Source organism: Orycteropus afer, unplaced genomic scaffold, assembly GCF_000298275.1.
Source record: "Orycteropus afer afer isolate SDZICR_OR568_19922 unplaced genomic scaffold, OryAfe1.0 scaffold00040, whole genome shotgun sequence".
Classification (NCBI taxonomy): Eukaryota; Metazoa; Chordata; class Mammalia; order Tubulidentata; family Orycteropodidae; genus Orycteropus; species Orycteropus afer.
In genome coordinates, this window is record NW_006921627.1 from 12,188,966 (window position 1) to 12,204,777 (window position 15,812).

Sequence of the window (15,812 nt, forward strand, 5' to 3'; positions counted from 1 at the left end):
AGGTGGAACAATGTTTTGTATAGTATGTTATGCCAATTGAGCTTGATGTCCCCTGCGACTATAGTCCCAAGCCCGCAGGATCAACTACTCTGTCGCTCTGGGTAGCTGGCTGTGACCAAGCAATGACCATAACCTTCTGGCTCTCAATTTGTTGAAGATACCTAAATATAATTCTTTCGAATTCCTTATCAGGGAGTTCCAATGCTGCGTCTTCCTCAGTGATGTGCTCTGGGTCTGTATCCTGGTCCCTTGTTTTTCCTGCTTTATGTTGTTCTTTGTGTGAACTGTGATACTCTGTTGTTTCTGAGGCATTGTGACATTTTTGTGTTTATATTTAATTGGTGATTGTATGTTGGAGTGACTTGCCCGTGATTTTTGTTTTTTTGTATGTTACCTATGCAAGCAGGGTACTGTGCTCCTCTGTTTACTAGTTGACAGCACTTCTACACTCACCACCTGCCTCCTCTCCTGTTGTCAGCCTCTGGTATGTCCCTGCTGACCCTGGCAAACAGAGCCTATTCTTAGGTGCTTGAAATCCGAATGAGAATGCTGTCACTTTAAAATCCAAAATGGTTGCCACTTGTAAAGATTAAAAATGGATATGCCCTTGGTCACTTTTAATATCCAAAATGGCTGCTGCTTGTAAACATTCAAAATGGCTGTGCCCTCAGTCACTTTAAATATCCAAAATGGCTGACACGTGTAAACAATCAAAATGGCTGCACCCACTGGACCGCGGAAAGTCAGCAGCTCACGTTGTCTCCCTCCTTGCTGTTTCCCTTCCTAGTCCTAGGCCACCAGCGCAGTCATCCCTGAAGCCCTTGGTGACCAGGGCCGATCTTTTTTAGGTCAGTTCAAGGTCCCAACATCACTTGGAAATATTCAGGGTGTTGGTCCTGTCAGAGGAGCTGACAGTCTGCAGCTTCGACCGTCTCTGTACTCACTGTTTTCGTTCAGGTTTTTCTAGTAGTTGGTGCCTAATCCACTTCTGTATAGTTCTTTTCAAAGCTCAGGCAGGGCTCCAGGATTATCTTCTGTATCTCTGTCAATTGGTTTATCTTTTCTTTGTTGAAGAGAGTCTGTGTCGCTTGTCTGCCTATTCTTCCATCTTACCAGAAGTCTCCATCCTGTTAACTTTTGATTGACATTTATGTGTTAGCGATCCCTCAAACTTTTAATTTACAAATGTGAAAAGTATGTCTTCTGTGGCAGCACAGTGGTTGAGAATGTAGACTTAAATTAGACTGCTTAGATTAATATCCTTTCTCTGGTACCTACTGGTTGTATGACCTTAGGCACATCCCTTTTCCACTTCCAAAAACCAAACTGACTGCCGTCCAGTTGAATCCAACTCATAGTGACCCCTCCTTGGGTTTCCGAGGTAGTATTTTTACGGAAGTAGATTGCCCAATCTTTCCTCTGAGAAGTGGCTGGTGGATTTGAACCGCCAGCCTTCTGGTTAGTAGTCAAATGCCTTAGGCACTACACCACCAGAGCTCCCTTTTCCCATTTAGTTTTTTCATATATTGTCAAAAAATCCCCAAACCAAACCATTTGCTGTCGAGCTGACTTCAATTTGTAGTGACTTCATGTGTGTTGGAGAAGAGCTATGCTCCATAGGGTTTTCAGGGGTTGATTTTTTGGAAGTGGATCGCCAGACCTTTCTTCCGAGGTGCCTCTGGGTGGACTTCATACTTTTAGTTATCAACCAAGTATGTTTACCATTGGCACCACCCAGATTCTCATGTATTACGTGACAATAATAATAGTACCTACCTCATAGGGTGTGTGGTGGTTATGTTTTTGTGTCAGCTTGGCTGGGCCTGGTTGAGTGGCTGGGCAGCTGGTGGTAGTTAGTCCCCATGATGAGACTGGCAATCAACTCCATGGTGGGATCTACCACAAGCAGCTGAGTAGCTGCCTTTGGGATGTGGTCTGCTTCCTGTGTATATTGAGAAGCCTTTGGGAATGGTCTCTAGCCTATGGCACGCTTGGACCCTGCATGTAGCCATGTTGTTGCTCAGCGGCCTGCCATGCTCTGCTGACCTTGGGACTTGCAATGGACGTGAATTACTGGCCTGCCGTGTGGTTTGGTAATATCGGGGCTGTGCCTTTTTACTTGTCAACCTTGGGGCTTCTCAGCCTCAGCAGCTAGCAGCTGTCTGAGTGAAGAAATACCTCTAGCTCCAGTGGGCCAGGAGCAGGAGGCAGAGCTGGACCCCAAGGTTGAGGGGCTTTCATGCAGTCCCTAGAGCCTGGCACTTTGAACTTGGACTTAAAGCCTCCAAATTGTAAGAATAAACTCCTGTTTGTTAAGGCCATTCCATTTGTGGTATATTCTTGTTGGAGTGGCACTAGGTAACCAGAACAAGAGCATGCTCTGAGAATTTAGGCCAGCATGTCATAGTGGTACTCCAAGGCTAATAATAGAATTCATAGTTGGTTGAAATCTCCATAGATCTGTATTGTTATCTACCTTGTGCTGGCTGCGTCTGCTAGCCTCACCTGGGCCTGTGCTCTGCATTTATCTGTTGTACTCTAGCCTCATTGGCCGCCTTTAAGTTCTTCGAAAGTACTAAGTTCTCTTATACCTTTGGCCATTGTTCTGTATCTGGAAGATCCCTCTACTCAGCTCTTTGCCTAATTCTTATTTGTTCATTCATTGAGATAGAGTCTCTAGTTAAATATTTGGGAGCTCTGATAGCATAGTGGCTAAGGCACTTGGCTGCTAACCAGAAGGCTGGCGGTTCAAACCCACCAGCCACTCCTCAGAAGGAAGATGGGGCAATCTACTTCTGTAGATTTTTGTGATACTGCCTTGGAAACCCAAGGAGAGGTCGCTATGAGTCGGGTCCGACTCGACGGCACATAACAACAACAGTTAAATATTAACCTCCTCAGAGAAATGACTCCCCTCCCTACTATAAATCAGATCCTCATGTTATATAATCCTTTAAGAAAGCTTTTACTTCTCCTTTATAGCATTCGTCAGTTTAAATGTTCATGTAATTATTTACTGTTTGTCTCTTCCACTAGTTTTTATGAGAGCAAAGAATTAAATTTTTTCTTGTATCTACAGTGCCTAACAGAGTCATGGCACACGGTAGGTACTTTGTAAGTCCTTCTTGACTTGACAATAGTGGGTTTGGTCTTTTTGGGTTTGTGCTTGTTACTTGAAGATTCTGTAGTTTACAAACCAACTTCACATTTGATCACTGCCCTTAAATGCCCCAGTTCCTACTTTTTTCAGTATCATTTCCTTTCCTCATGTTGCTGCTTTGTCTTGATCACAATTCACACCTTTGATCACATTAGTCTTAAAACTGGGCATAACCTCCGTTCCTGTTTTACCTCTTTGATTAGATTCACTCCTGTATCAGAATTTTCATGTTTCTGTTCACATTTACAGCTTCTCATTTAGTGCATGCTTGTTTTAAACAAACTGAGAGCAGTGACTGTTTTGCCCAGTGCACATTTTGCTCCTTGCGATAAACAAGTGTTTAGCCTTGCTCATTAACCTCTTACCTGGTTCCAGAATCCCTCACTGGCCTTGCCTTATAGCCACAGGTTTTAAAACTAAATCCAGTTGAGATCATGTGAAGTCACAGGTGTGCCATTCCTCCCTCTTTCTCTAAGATCAGTTATGTGGAGCACCAGTAATCCCAGAAGGGCTTACTGGGCCCCACCTCAGGGGTTCTTATTCAGTAGATCTGGAGTAGGCCTGAGAATTTGCCTTTCTAAAGTTTCCAGATGTTACTGCTTTTTTGGGAACCATGCTTTGAGATCCACTAGATTAGGCAATAGAAGCTTATGTTGCTTTCTTACGTTCCCGGCTCTTCAGGTAGGGAAGACGTATGAACTACTCAACTGCGACAAGCACAAGTCTATGTTGTTGAAGAATGGACGGGACCCTGGGGAAGTAAGACCCGACATAGCCCACCAGGTAACTCCAGGGACAGCTCACACCCCTTGAGCCTTTTGCATGGAGGGTGAGGCAGTGGTACACTGCTTCCCTTTAGCCTTCACTGTGCTGGTTGTCACCTCCCTCAGAGTTTGCTGATGCTGATGGATAGTCCTCTGAACCGAGCTGGCTTGCTACAAGTTTACATCCATACCCAGAAGAATGTGCTGATTGAAGTGAACCCCCAGACTCGAATTCCCAGAACATTTGACCGCTTTTGTGGCCTCATGGGTGAGAAGCTTTAGGACTTAAAGTTCAGTGGTAAAGAAGGCAGGAGGAGGAAAAAGGAGAAATTAAATGAAGTTTTAAACTGGGGGACACACCATGTTTGAAAGCAGTATAAGGACTCATTACCTTCCATATGTAGGGAAATAGCACTCTTCTGCCTGGACTCCTGGCAAGTGAGAAAGGGAGTGGCTGAACCCATCAGCTACCCTACTAGTCATACCTTGGACAATTGCTTGTTTCTTAGATTTGATAGTCTGGGTGCAAAATCACACAAACCCCATCTATCTATGGCAGCTTTCTTTGTTACATTAATGGACAGAAGAAATGGGGTCTTTACCTAGCTCTGAACTCTTTCTTCCCTTCCCCTCCCAGTTCAGCTTTTACACAAGCTCAGTGTTCGAGCAGCTGATGGTCCCCAGAAGCTGTTGAAGGTGAGGTAATCAAACCCACTGGATGGAGGTAGGGTTTTGAGAATGTTACTGGAACTGATGTTTCTTTCTTTCTTTTTTTAAGGTAATTAAGAATCCAGTGTCAGATCACTTCCCAGTTGGATGTATGAAAATTGGCACTTCTTTCTCCATCCCAGTTGTTAGTGATGTTCGAGAATTGGTGCCCAGCAGTGATCCTATTGTTTTTGTGGTGGGGGCCTTTGCCCATGGCAAGGTAAGGGCTTAGATCCCAAGGGAACTAGCCAAACCCTTCTCCCCCCTGAGGGCAATGTCTGTTCCTTTGAGACTTAATACGAATTCAGAAAGCAGTGAACATTTTGACAATCTTTGTTCTTACTAGTTGGGTAATAGAGGGTAGGAACAGATCCAGAAGACAAATGGAGGTTCCACATCTTGCCCCAAGGCAAGGGATATCTGTAATAGTCAAAGCTAACACCCCCTTCATCCTTTCTACAACTGTGGTCTTAAAGAGCACATGGAGATATTAACTCAGCCATGTTTTTTTCTGCCTAAAGGAGAAGGGCTGACTCTGTTACCTGTTTCTGCTGAGTGCTGGAGTCAGCTGACAAAACTCTTCTCTCCCTAGGTCAATGTAGAATATACAGAGAAGATGGTGTCCATCAGCAACTACCCCCTTTCTGCTGCCCTCACCTGTGCAAAACTGACCACAGCCTTTGAAGAAGTATGGGGAGTCATTTGACAGTAGAAGACCCTTTTTCCCAAACACAAGGACTGTTGACATCCCTTGACACTGTTTTGAGCTGACTGCTGGGAGATGACCTTCCTACATCGAGACTGTATTTTAGGAAGCTGGGGCTGCACATATGTGCTATTAGTTTATTCTATAAATACAGTTCTTACAAACCTACTTTTTCTTTGGGGGTTCCTAAGCTTATCAGTATCTAATAGCATAGAGTATTTGCTCCTCTCAGATCTCAGGTGATGATGGGATGTTCCAGTGTCCTCATTTTGGTTCCAGGCTTTGAAGATAGGATTTAGCTCCAAATTTTCCTGCTCTAAAGGAGAAAACCTTGGTTATTTCAGCAGTGGCACGTATGGGGAAGAACTGTGTTGGAAAGAAGGCAGCCAGGAGTACTAGCAGTGAAAAACTGAACAAACAGAAGTGAATTTATCTGGTATAGTTCCAAGGTAGAAAAAGTGGAGCAGGTGGGGCTTTGTACCCCCCCCCCCATGGGGGGTGGTGGTAGCAGTACATATACAATCATAGTACATTGGCAGAAGAAAAACACAACAGGTTCCTGGCTAGAGGGGGAGAGATAAGGCATCGTGCATGGGGGAGCCCAGAGGGGAGACATGGGCCCCTCTACTCCTCCCAAAAGTGTTTCCCCTTTGGCCCCAAACGAAGACTTGGCTGGCAGCAGAGGCACAGCTAGGAGTGCCATGTCTTCCAATTCCCTGGCTTCTGTGTTCTCTGTGCTCTGTGGTGAGGAGTCCTGTGAAAATGGAGACAAGTAGTTTCTGCACCAGTCCTGCTGTAGGCCACCTGCAAGAGAAGACATGTGATTGGCAGGCTAGTTAGAGTTACTGGTGCTAGTCCCTCATCTACAGCCCTTCATCTTCAAGCATGCCTTAGTAAGTTAGAATAGTCAGTGCCTCAAGTTGTTTATCAGTAGTTAGGCTACCTTAGAGGCAGCAGTCAAGAAATCAGATGTATTGCACTGGGCAGATGTGCTGTGAAAGACCTCTAAAGTGTTCAAGAGCAAAGATGTCACTGTGAACACCTAAGGTGCCCCTGATCCAAGCCATGGTATTTTCAGTCTCATATGCATATGAAAGCTGAAAATGAATAAGAAGACTGAAGAAGAGTTGACGCCTTTGAATTGAATTGCCTTTGAACTCTTTGTTGGCAAAGAATACTGAAAATACCATGGACTGCCAGAAGAATGAACAAATCTGTACTGGAAGAAGTGCAGTAGGAATGCTCCTTAGAAGTGAGAATGGCCAGACTTTGTCTTAATGTACTTTGGTCATGTCAGAAGGGACTGGTCCCTGGAGAAGGGTATCATGCTTGGTAAAGTTGAGAGTCAGTGAAAAAGAGGAAGACCCTCAATGAGATGGATAGACAGAACTGCAACAATGGGGTTCAAGCATAGCAACAATTGTGAGGATGGTGCAGGACCTGGCAGTGTTTTGTTCTATTGTATACAGGGTCACTGTGAGTTAGAGCCGACTCGATGGCACCTAACAACAATAGGCTACCTTGAAATTTATTTCACATTATCAATACTAATACATGTCCACTGTACAGTATTCAGAATGGTGAAAGGGAGAGAAGTGTCCCTTGGTGGCAATGACTATTTAGTGATATAATCACTTTCCACTCAGGAGACATAGGTTCGGTAGTGCCCAGTGTACCTCATACACAGCTACCACCTATCTGCCAGTGGTAGCTTACATGTTAATATGATGAATTACCTATTCTGCTGAATAGGTTCAGTGGAGCTTCCAGATTAAGACAGACTAGGGAGAAAGACCTGGCAATCTACTTCTGAAAATCTGCCAATGAAAAAACCTATAGATCACAATGGAACACGGTGGACTAGGTAGTGTTTTGTTCCATCATGTATGGGGTTGCTGTGAGTTGGGGCCAACTTGATGGCAGCTGACATCTTTTTGCCAATCTATTGCTATATTCTGCAATTTGGTAGTTTGAATTTAGTTGTATGGAAGTTTACTTACCAGGAAAATTGATTATTCCATTTTCTTTAACTTCTCTTTCCTTGGCACCATTGCTTTGTGAATATAAGGCAGTATGACTAGTAGGCTCAAGAAGAAGACATGGCCAAGAAAATAGACGGATTTATACACCTGTGGAGAGAGATAGGAAACTCTGGTGGTGTAGTGCCTAAGGCATCTGACTGCTAACCAGAAGGCTGGTGGTTCAAATCTACCAGCCACTCCGTGGAAGGAAGATTGGACAATTTACTTCTGTAGTGGTAACTGCCTTGGAAACCCAAGGATGGGTTGCTGTGAGTTTGTGAGTTGAATCTGACTCGATGGCAGTGAGTTTGTTTTTTTTTTTTTTTGGAGTGATATAGGCCATTGAGGTAGAGGGCATGGAATATTCCTTAATGCCTGAGGCGTCGCTGACTCCTTTCCATCCTCACAAGCAGGCCCTCACTTACCTTAATCCATTTGTCCCATGTGAAGAGGCAGAAGGCAGTCATTGAGTAACCCATGAAGAGCCAATGGATGGTCTGTTGCACCAAATAGAAGAAGGGCTGCAGGGCAGTAATGGAGGCCAGGTTGCTCAGTACTGGGCTTTCTCGAATTAGGCTGGCAGCCTGGGGAGGGAGGAGAGAGGTCACTGCAATCTTGTCCCTTCTCATTCTCCCCTTTCACCCATTACCCTTCAGGCCTACCTGTCTTTCCACAATAACAATGAGGAATTCCATCTGGAAGCAGATTAGGTATCCTGAGTGTAGGCCATGCCAGAGGGCCAAGAACAGTAATGAGAGACCCTGGGATAGTTGTTTATTCCCAAGGAACTTGAGTCTTTTGAAGATATAACTAGACAAAAGGGTGGGAAAAGATGAACCTCAGATCAGGCATTGCATTCCCACCATCCTCTGCCACAAGGTTCTCAGCACCCTGAGCAGTAGAGTGGAGCTGGCTCCCACTTGTGGCCATCGGGGGTAAGGGAGGCAGTGCTAGTGCTACGTGATTAGCTTTAGAGATGAAAAGCAGTTAAGTTGACCACTCACAGTTCAGAGACAGAAAACAGACCCAAGGCTTAGCTGGGTGATCTTGGGCAAGCCACTTCATTCAACAGATAATGACTGTGTGCCTACTGAGTGCCTGATGCTGGGACCACAGTGGTGAACAGGATAGACCAGTTCTCTACTCGTGCTGCTTACATCTCTAGTGGTGGGACAAACAAGCAAACAAACAGAGATGTTTTTAAACAATGCAATGGAGAACATAAAACCAATGGCTGAGCTGGGATTAAAACCCGGGACTCAAGGCACTTGTATATCTTGCTTTTGTTTTCAAATATAAAATTAATTTTTTTTGCAGAGAGGGGTGGGGAGATAAAAAGTGTGCAGGTGTGTGTGAGAGGGATTGTAGGTTCTACCTGAAGTGGGAAAAGATTGATAGAGGTGATAAAACAAATGCTTGCTCTCAAATCTGGGGATGCAGAGGCAGGAAGGAGCTGGGGTACAGATCTCCCCTCCAGTTTCTTACCGGGCCAGCCAGGCGTTGGTATTGATGTTGAAAGAGTTGATGGTACCAGTGAAACGGGGGGTTGTCTCAAAGAGCCACACTTTCATGTTAGCACAGGCATCCCACTTTGCCTTTCTGTCTTCATCAAAGCCAGCGAAGCCCAGTCCCGTCAGAATGCATACCCCTTCCTGAGGGAAGGAGCACCTGTTAGAGGTCTTCTCTCCTCACCTTCCCCACAGCTTGTCTCTATGTGGCCCTGATTCTTCTCTACTTACTGTGACTAGCCAACAGGTGACGTATTTGTAGAGCACAAACTTGCCCCAGATCAGCATGTACATGCAGCGGAACCAGAAAGGGTGGTTCTTGAGAGAAGAAAACACGTATGCATTAGGGAGATCACATAGGCAAGACAAATTTCCCTTGATTTTCTTCCTTTTCAAACTTGTGGCTTTTCATACTTGTCAAAATGATCTGACCAGATGTCCACCTATAGTCTAACCTGCTTGCCTTCATAATAGACTTAAGAGGTATAAGCAGGGGAGCCCGGTGAACATCCATTCACTTCATTTTACTTGGAGAGTCCCAGGGACAGCAATGTCCTTAACTCTTACATTGAATGCGTTCTCTGGCATAGCCCTGGGCATCATCTGGAGCAGTATGTACTGAGGGACTTTGACACAGATATGTACAATGTTAATTTAAGGGAACCTACCTAGAGTAGCTATGAACTGTTGCAAGCCTTTCAGCTGGGCAGGAGTAAAAACCAGCACTTCCCCTTCCCTTGATTTCCTGTTTCCCTAGAAGCCCCCAAATCCATCAGTCAGGAGAAGAAAATAAGCTGGAGAGGACCAGAAGTGGCTGTGCTTCAAGGAGTCACTTGGATGCAATAAAGCAAGCTAGGAGGTGCTCCTGGGGAAGGGAAGGGGTGCTAAAAGTGCACCTGGCACAGCCCTGTGCCCGCGAAGGTCGTTCAATGCTGGCTGATGACCATGTCCCGGCCCGGCTGGCACTGACACCAACTCTCACAGATCTAGAGCAAAACCAACATGCATTTGTAGATGGTATGACCCACTTGTTTGCTAACTAGATGGATCCTTGCCTGTGCATTTTCTATCTCTGATGTATCATACTGCTGCCAGTTTAGGATCCACTCACCTCATAGTCTTCGGTGAGGAGATAATCTTCTGTGATATGGGGGCTAAGCAGAGTGTAGCCCACTAGGTAGACAAGGCCCAGACCCAGGCGCTTGAGAGCAGGTATGGTGCTGGAAAGGAACAAATGGGGTCACAAAGGTTAGGGTCTATTCCTTCACCCTTTGTGTTTAATTCTGGAGAGGAGTGTTTTAGGGTGTGCTCATCCATATGGAATGGGAGGAATAGCTCCACTGTCTGAAATCTATACTCTGGGTCATGGTAAGACAGCTACTCTGTGTTTGGATATAAGGAATGGTGAATGTAATACCCTGAGAGTTACAGGGAAGCTAAGGGCAGCATGGGAGCAGGTGTTGATGAGTCAAATGTTATTTCACCACTAGATAGTCCTGACCTCAAGGGCTCAACAGGGCTTTCAGTCTACACTGGGATTGAAAACCCCATGTAGGTAAGATAATAAATATCAATAACCAATTAGAAATCTCCTTCCTATCTTAGTTGACTGATGCTGAGACACAGGTTAGGCAAGTTCTCAGTGAAGGAATTCTTTTAGTAACTTAAAAACTTTCCATGTAACTGAGATATATATTTGGTATACAGGTAAATCCTGTGGCATAAAAATAAATGTTCATGTTTGTACTAAAGGGTCAGAACCCATGGGTGGAAGCAACTTAGGCTGAAGAGGGCCCTCTCCCAGCAGTGAGCAAGCCTGGTGTGCCTACCATGCAGGCTTGTGTACCAGGGCCATGGTGGAAGATGGGACTGGTGTTCAGAAAATGCACTTCAGCAGTGGTTTTGTACTGGATGAGATACCTGCACAGAGGTCTTGACCAAGAAGGGCAATTACCTGTTTGGTATCTTCCCTGGTATGTCAGTCAGCTGTCCCTGCACCAGCTTCTTGTAGTGGTTCATTGAGAACTGGGGCCCTACCAAGAAGGCCCCATAGAAGTAGGAGAAACCAGCAACTTCCAGCAGGGAAGGGACACCCCGTATGGCATATTTCTGTTGCTCAGAGGACAAGGAATTCTATGCCAAGAAGAGAATGAATGGTTCAGGATAGCCTTAAATCTCCACTCAGCAGCCAATTTGAGTGTTCCCCACCCTTGTGCCCCACTGAACTGGGGGTCCTCAAACAGCCATCTCTGGGGAGTGATATGGAGAAAGCAGTTGCTTCACCTGGAAATGAACATGTGTGTGGAGTAGCTTAGCAACAGTTGGCTGTTGCTTTTTCAGATGCCCTGCTGGCATTAATCTCTGGACTTTGTGCAAGAGCTGGATCCTGGGCAAATCAGATTGCTGATTCTTATCAAGAGTTGTCTGAAATGGGGTGGATCACACAGGCTGGGGAATAAGGGAGAGGTCTGCCCTTGGTATTTGGATTCAGTCTTTTGGTAACAACAGCCTTTCTCCTTTCTGGTTAAATCCTTAACCTCTCTACAAAGGACTAGGTACTTACCTGATCTTTCCCTCCATCAAAGTAGTCTACCGCCAAACCTGAGCAGAGAGAGAAGAGGTGGAGTAAAGCAGAAGAGAGGACACTATGTAGGCAGGATTGTAATGTGGGAGAGCACATATAAAGTCTTTGGTCTGATTAGGGAGGAGCTTAGGTGTAAAAGGGAAGGCGGTGATCCACCACTCACCAATCAACTTCAAAGTCAGAACACAATGTGGCATTGTCCACTTGATGTCGTAGTTGCCAGTGGCTGTGTAATAATACCCAGCAAGAAGGTAGATCTAGGAGAGGCAACAGGATTTATTCTACCACCACTACTATTTGATTATATCTTGCTCTGAAATCCAGTGTTTCATTTTTCTTTTTCCCTAATCCCATCATTAAGTCTTAAAAACTCCTACAAATGGAGAAACTAAACTTATACAGGGAAGAGACTTGCTTAAGATTTCTCAGCAAAATGAGGGCTAAAGAGATCAGAAGTTAGATGCTGAGATTCTGCAGCTCATTGTGAGTTGGTTTTGTGCCTTGCCTGTTAGTGACTCCCCTCAGGTACAGCTGAGATAATGTTGGTCAGAATCAAAGAATCTTAATGGCACTATACAAAGGATTAGCTGGCTACCCATTCCCTTTGAGGCAGGTAAAGCATTCCATTGCACGTGCAGGTGAAATCTCTGGAGCTTTCAATAAGTGGCCTTCTCCAAATCATACTGCTAAGTGTTAGGAGAAGAGATTAGAAATTATGTCTCCTAGTGCACTGCTTTTATTATCTCATGCTTGCTCCCTTTTCCCCAAAACTGCCATCAGCTGTGACCTGAAGTAACTGAACTGCCATGGGAAAGACGTTACCATCTGGAAGCAAAAGGTGGTGAGGACGGCAGTGATGGTGCGGCCCATCAGTCGGAGGATGAGGAACTGAAGCACGACACACAGCAGGGAGTGATACAGCTGGTTTCCTGGATGTAGAGGGCAGAGCAAATTTGAGCCTGTTTTTTTGGGCACTCCCACCCTTCCTGAGGCTTCTAACCACAAAGAATATATAAAGAAGTCATTTTGGTAATAGGATTTCTTTTTTTTCCTTTCCAGAATAATCTCATGTTTTTGAGGAAGGGCTTGTCTGATCAATAAGTCAATTAGAGTTAGAACTTTTTATTGGGCTGGAAGAACTGTTTAAGAACAGGGAGTACCCTCAAAGTGATGAGCTCCTCACATTACAACTCTCATCAGGTTATATACAGTCCTGTATAATGTATATATACAACTGTTACGGGATTTCCCAAAAGGGAAATTTTAAGATGATTGGTTGTCATTCACTTAATTGGCAGAAGACAGGTATGCAAAAGCAGGGCTTTAGCTTGGATTCGTTTATTATTGTGTGTGACTGCCATCGAGTTGATTTGACTCATAGCCACCCCTCCCTGGGTTTCTGAGATATCATCTCTATCGAAGTACATTGCCCAATCTTCCTTCTGAGGAGTGGCTGGTGGGTATGAACCGCCAGCCTTCTGATTAGCAGTCAAATGCCTAAGGTACTACACCACTAGAACTCCCATTCTATAGGTTAGTTATAGTTTATCTAATTAGTTTTTCCAGAACTGTCTTTATAATGAGTTTTTAGTTTCTGGGAATGGTTAAGAGTTAAATGGAGTTAGGGGGTGGCTTTTCTTTTAACAGGCTAGAATTAACTATTATAAAGGATTACCAAGCATTACAGTATTTCTGAATGTTTGAGCTGAGAACTGATTCTCAGTGGGAACTGCCTGGCTCTGTCATTTAGTTATATCCACAGCAGAGAAAAACTATTAATGGGTCTGGAAGAGGTATCACTCTCAAAATGTTTTTAGCTGGGAGATGAATGAACATAAAAGGAAAACAGAAAAGTTAAGCTCTGTTCCTGTCCATAAAACTCTCTCTTTGCAAACAGAACATTATAACTACCATATCCATCAAATTCTCTCAAGGACATTATGTTCGAGACTGTTCCTTTCCAGTTCCCTTTCTCCTAGGGTCATTGCTAACTCAGTTCACTCACCAAAGTTAAAATAAGCAATTGAGAGGCCTGTAAAGGTGTGGAAGAGATGTATGAGGTAGCTGTCCTTGTAGAAAAGGTAACGTCGAAAAAACAAAGCAAAGGGGTAACCTGGAGGGACAGAAAGATGAGGAGGGTTATTTGTGTCTGGTGCTATCCCAATATTGTTTTGAAAGTTTACCTGGCATGAAATTCAGCCTATGAAAGAAAAAACATACATTGCAATGAATGTTGACAGAAGATGATGATGGTATTCCAAGAATCAAGTTATTTTTTTTTTTCATAGTATCATTATTCCTTTTTAAAAAAAAAAAAAAATTATTGTGATTTGGGTGGAAGTTTACAGAGCAAATTCTTTTTCCATACAGCAGTTCATACACATTTTGTCTTATGACATTGACTGCAATTTCCCACAATGTTAACAGCTCTTTTCCTACTTCCTCCCCATAGTCACCTCTTCCCTGTGTCCTTCCTTCCCATGTACTCCTGCCCCTCGAGCTTTCTCCCTGTGCCTACACTGCCCTTCTGTTCTCCCATGACTGATCTCTCCAAGGAGTGTATCTACTGATTTAAAGGTTCAGCCCATATGCCTGTCTTTTATTTGGCTAGAAGCCACAGCAGTGAGTTCAATTCCAGACCTGAGGGCAGTTAGGGGTTTCACCAGGCTCTACCACCATCTGGTCTTTTTTTTTTTTTAATGATTTTGAGTTTGGTTCCACATTGTTCTCCCACTCTTCCCAGAATCTCTTACACAGATCCCCCTCCAAGTGGTTGACAGTGGTAGCTGGGCACCATCTAGTTCTTCTGGTCTCATGGTCATATAGGCTGAGGATCTCATGGTCTACCAGTCCCTTGGACTAACTGTTTCCATGCATCTTTGATTTTCTTCATTCTTCTTTGCTTTGGATGAGGAGAGACCCATCGTTGCACTTAGATGGCTACTTGCAAGCTTTTAAGATCCCAGTTGCTACTCACCACAGTTGTAGTTGTTATGTGCTGTCGAGTCATCTCTGACTCACAGTGACCCTTCCTTGGGTTTCTGAGGTGGTATCACTATGGAAGTAGATTGCCTAGTCTTCCTTCTGAGGAGTGGCTGGTGGGTTTGAACCACCAGCCTTCTGGTTAGCAGTCAAGTGCCTTAGATACTATGCCACCAGAGCTCAGGATGTGGAACAACGTTTTTGTGTAGTGTGTTTTACCAATTGAGCTTGATGTCCCCTGGGACCATGGTCTTGAACTCAGAGGTCCAACTACTTGCATCCTCTGGGTAGCTGGCTGTGGTCAAGTAGTCACAACCTTGTCCCTTGTCAGCTCTACTATATACCTGAACTTTCTTACAGAACACACAAATACACTTGTAAAAACATTGCCTGCTAACTCTATACATGGTCATGGGCACACTCCCCTGGCTGAGACATACCTGATTGTTCAGCCTGTCCACCCACCTATCCACCCGTAGATCAATGTTTGCCATCATCCAAGAATCAAGTTTTTTTTTTCTCTTAAAAATAAAACTTAAAATTTTTGTTGTTGTTGTTGAGAATATACACAACAGAACACACACCAATTCAAGTTTCTACATGTACAATTCAGTGACATTGATTACGTCCTTAGAGTTCTGCAACTGTTATCCTCCTCCTTTTCTGAGTTGTTCTCTGCCCATTAACAAACTTACTGCCCTCTAAGGTTCCCATCTAATCTTTCGAGTTGTTGCTGTTCTATATGATCCCATAGAAACATCTTAAAAGAGCATAATGCTCAAATGAAACATTTAAAAAAATATTATTGTTTGGTTTAAGAAGACTTCAGGAGATATTTTTGGTTAAAGATGTAAGAGCAATAGTTTCAGGGGCTCATCTAGCTACCATGGCTCCAGAAAGTCTGGAGACTATGAGAATTTGAAATTCTGTTCTGCATTTCCCCCCTTTTAATCAGGAGTCTTCTATAAATCTTTGATCAAAATGTTCAGTAATAGTAGCCAAGCACCATCCAGTTCTGGTCTCACAGCAAAGGAGGCAGTTGTTTATAGAGGGAATTAGCCACATATTCCATATCCTCCTCCTCTTTCTGATTCTCCTTCCTTTGTTGAAAAGCTTTTTATAAATACAAATTTAGAACTGAAGGGAATAATTTTACATTGAGGCAATGCAAAAATGGGTCCTAAGGCTAGGTTTCAGTCATAGCTCATTAAATATTGCTAGAAATTTTCAGTTTTTCTTAAATGATACATGGAATTAAGGGTGCTCAACTCAGAAGTACTATTTTTCAACTTTGGATCTGTTATTATTTCATCACCTGTCCTGCTCACATAGAATTTATCTGATTATTAAGAGGATAAATATAAATTAACACCAGGCTG

At 43.9% G+C, this 15,812-nt stretch overlaps 2 protein-coding genes across 2 annotated transcripts in view; one reads left to right on the forward strand and one right to left on the reverse strand.

Annotated features, from left to right (window-relative positions):
- EMG1 (EMG1 N1-specific pseudouridine methyltransferase) overlaps positions 1–5,338 on the forward strand; it is an 11,395-nt gene extending 6,057 nt beyond the window's left edge. Inside the window, exons 2-6 of the mRNA XM_007937144.2 lie at positions 3,842–3,943; positions 4,051–4,192; positions 4,562–4,620; positions 4,703–4,852; positions 5,225–5,338. Of these exons, the coding sequence (XP_007935335.1) occupies positions 3,842–3,943; positions 4,051–4,192; positions 4,562–4,620; positions 4,703–4,852; positions 5,225–5,338 (567 nt within the window). The remainder of the gene's footprint in view (positions 1–3,841; positions 3,944–4,050; positions 4,193–4,561; positions 4,621–4,702; positions 4,853–5,224) is intronic.
- A 2,012-nt stretch (positions 5,339–7,350) lies between these two features.
- LPCAT3 (lysophosphatidylcholine acyltransferase 3) overlaps positions 7,351–15,812 on the reverse strand; it is a 39,345-nt gene continuing 30,883 nt past the window's right edge. The window contains exons 2-12 of the mRNA XM_007937145.1: positions 13,457–13,564; positions 12,274–12,380; positions 11,615–11,708; positions 11,431–11,468; positions 10,822–11,000; positions 9,979–10,087; positions 9,099–9,185; positions 8,845–9,011; positions 8,022–8,169; positions 7,785–7,943; positions 7,351–7,467 (exon numbers count right to left, since the gene is read on the reverse strand). Coding sequence (XP_007935336.1) covers positions 7,351–7,467; positions 7,785–7,943; positions 8,022–8,169; positions 8,845–9,011; positions 9,099–9,185; positions 9,979–10,087; positions 10,822–11,000; positions 11,431–11,468; positions 11,615–11,708; positions 12,274–12,380; positions 13,457–13,564 — 1,313 coding nt within the window. The remainder of the gene's footprint in view (positions 7,468–7,784; positions 7,944–8,021; positions 8,170–8,844; positions 9,012–9,098; positions 9,186–9,978; positions 10,088–10,821; positions 11,001–11,430; positions 11,469–11,614; positions 11,709–12,273; positions 12,381–13,456; positions 13,565–15,812) is intronic.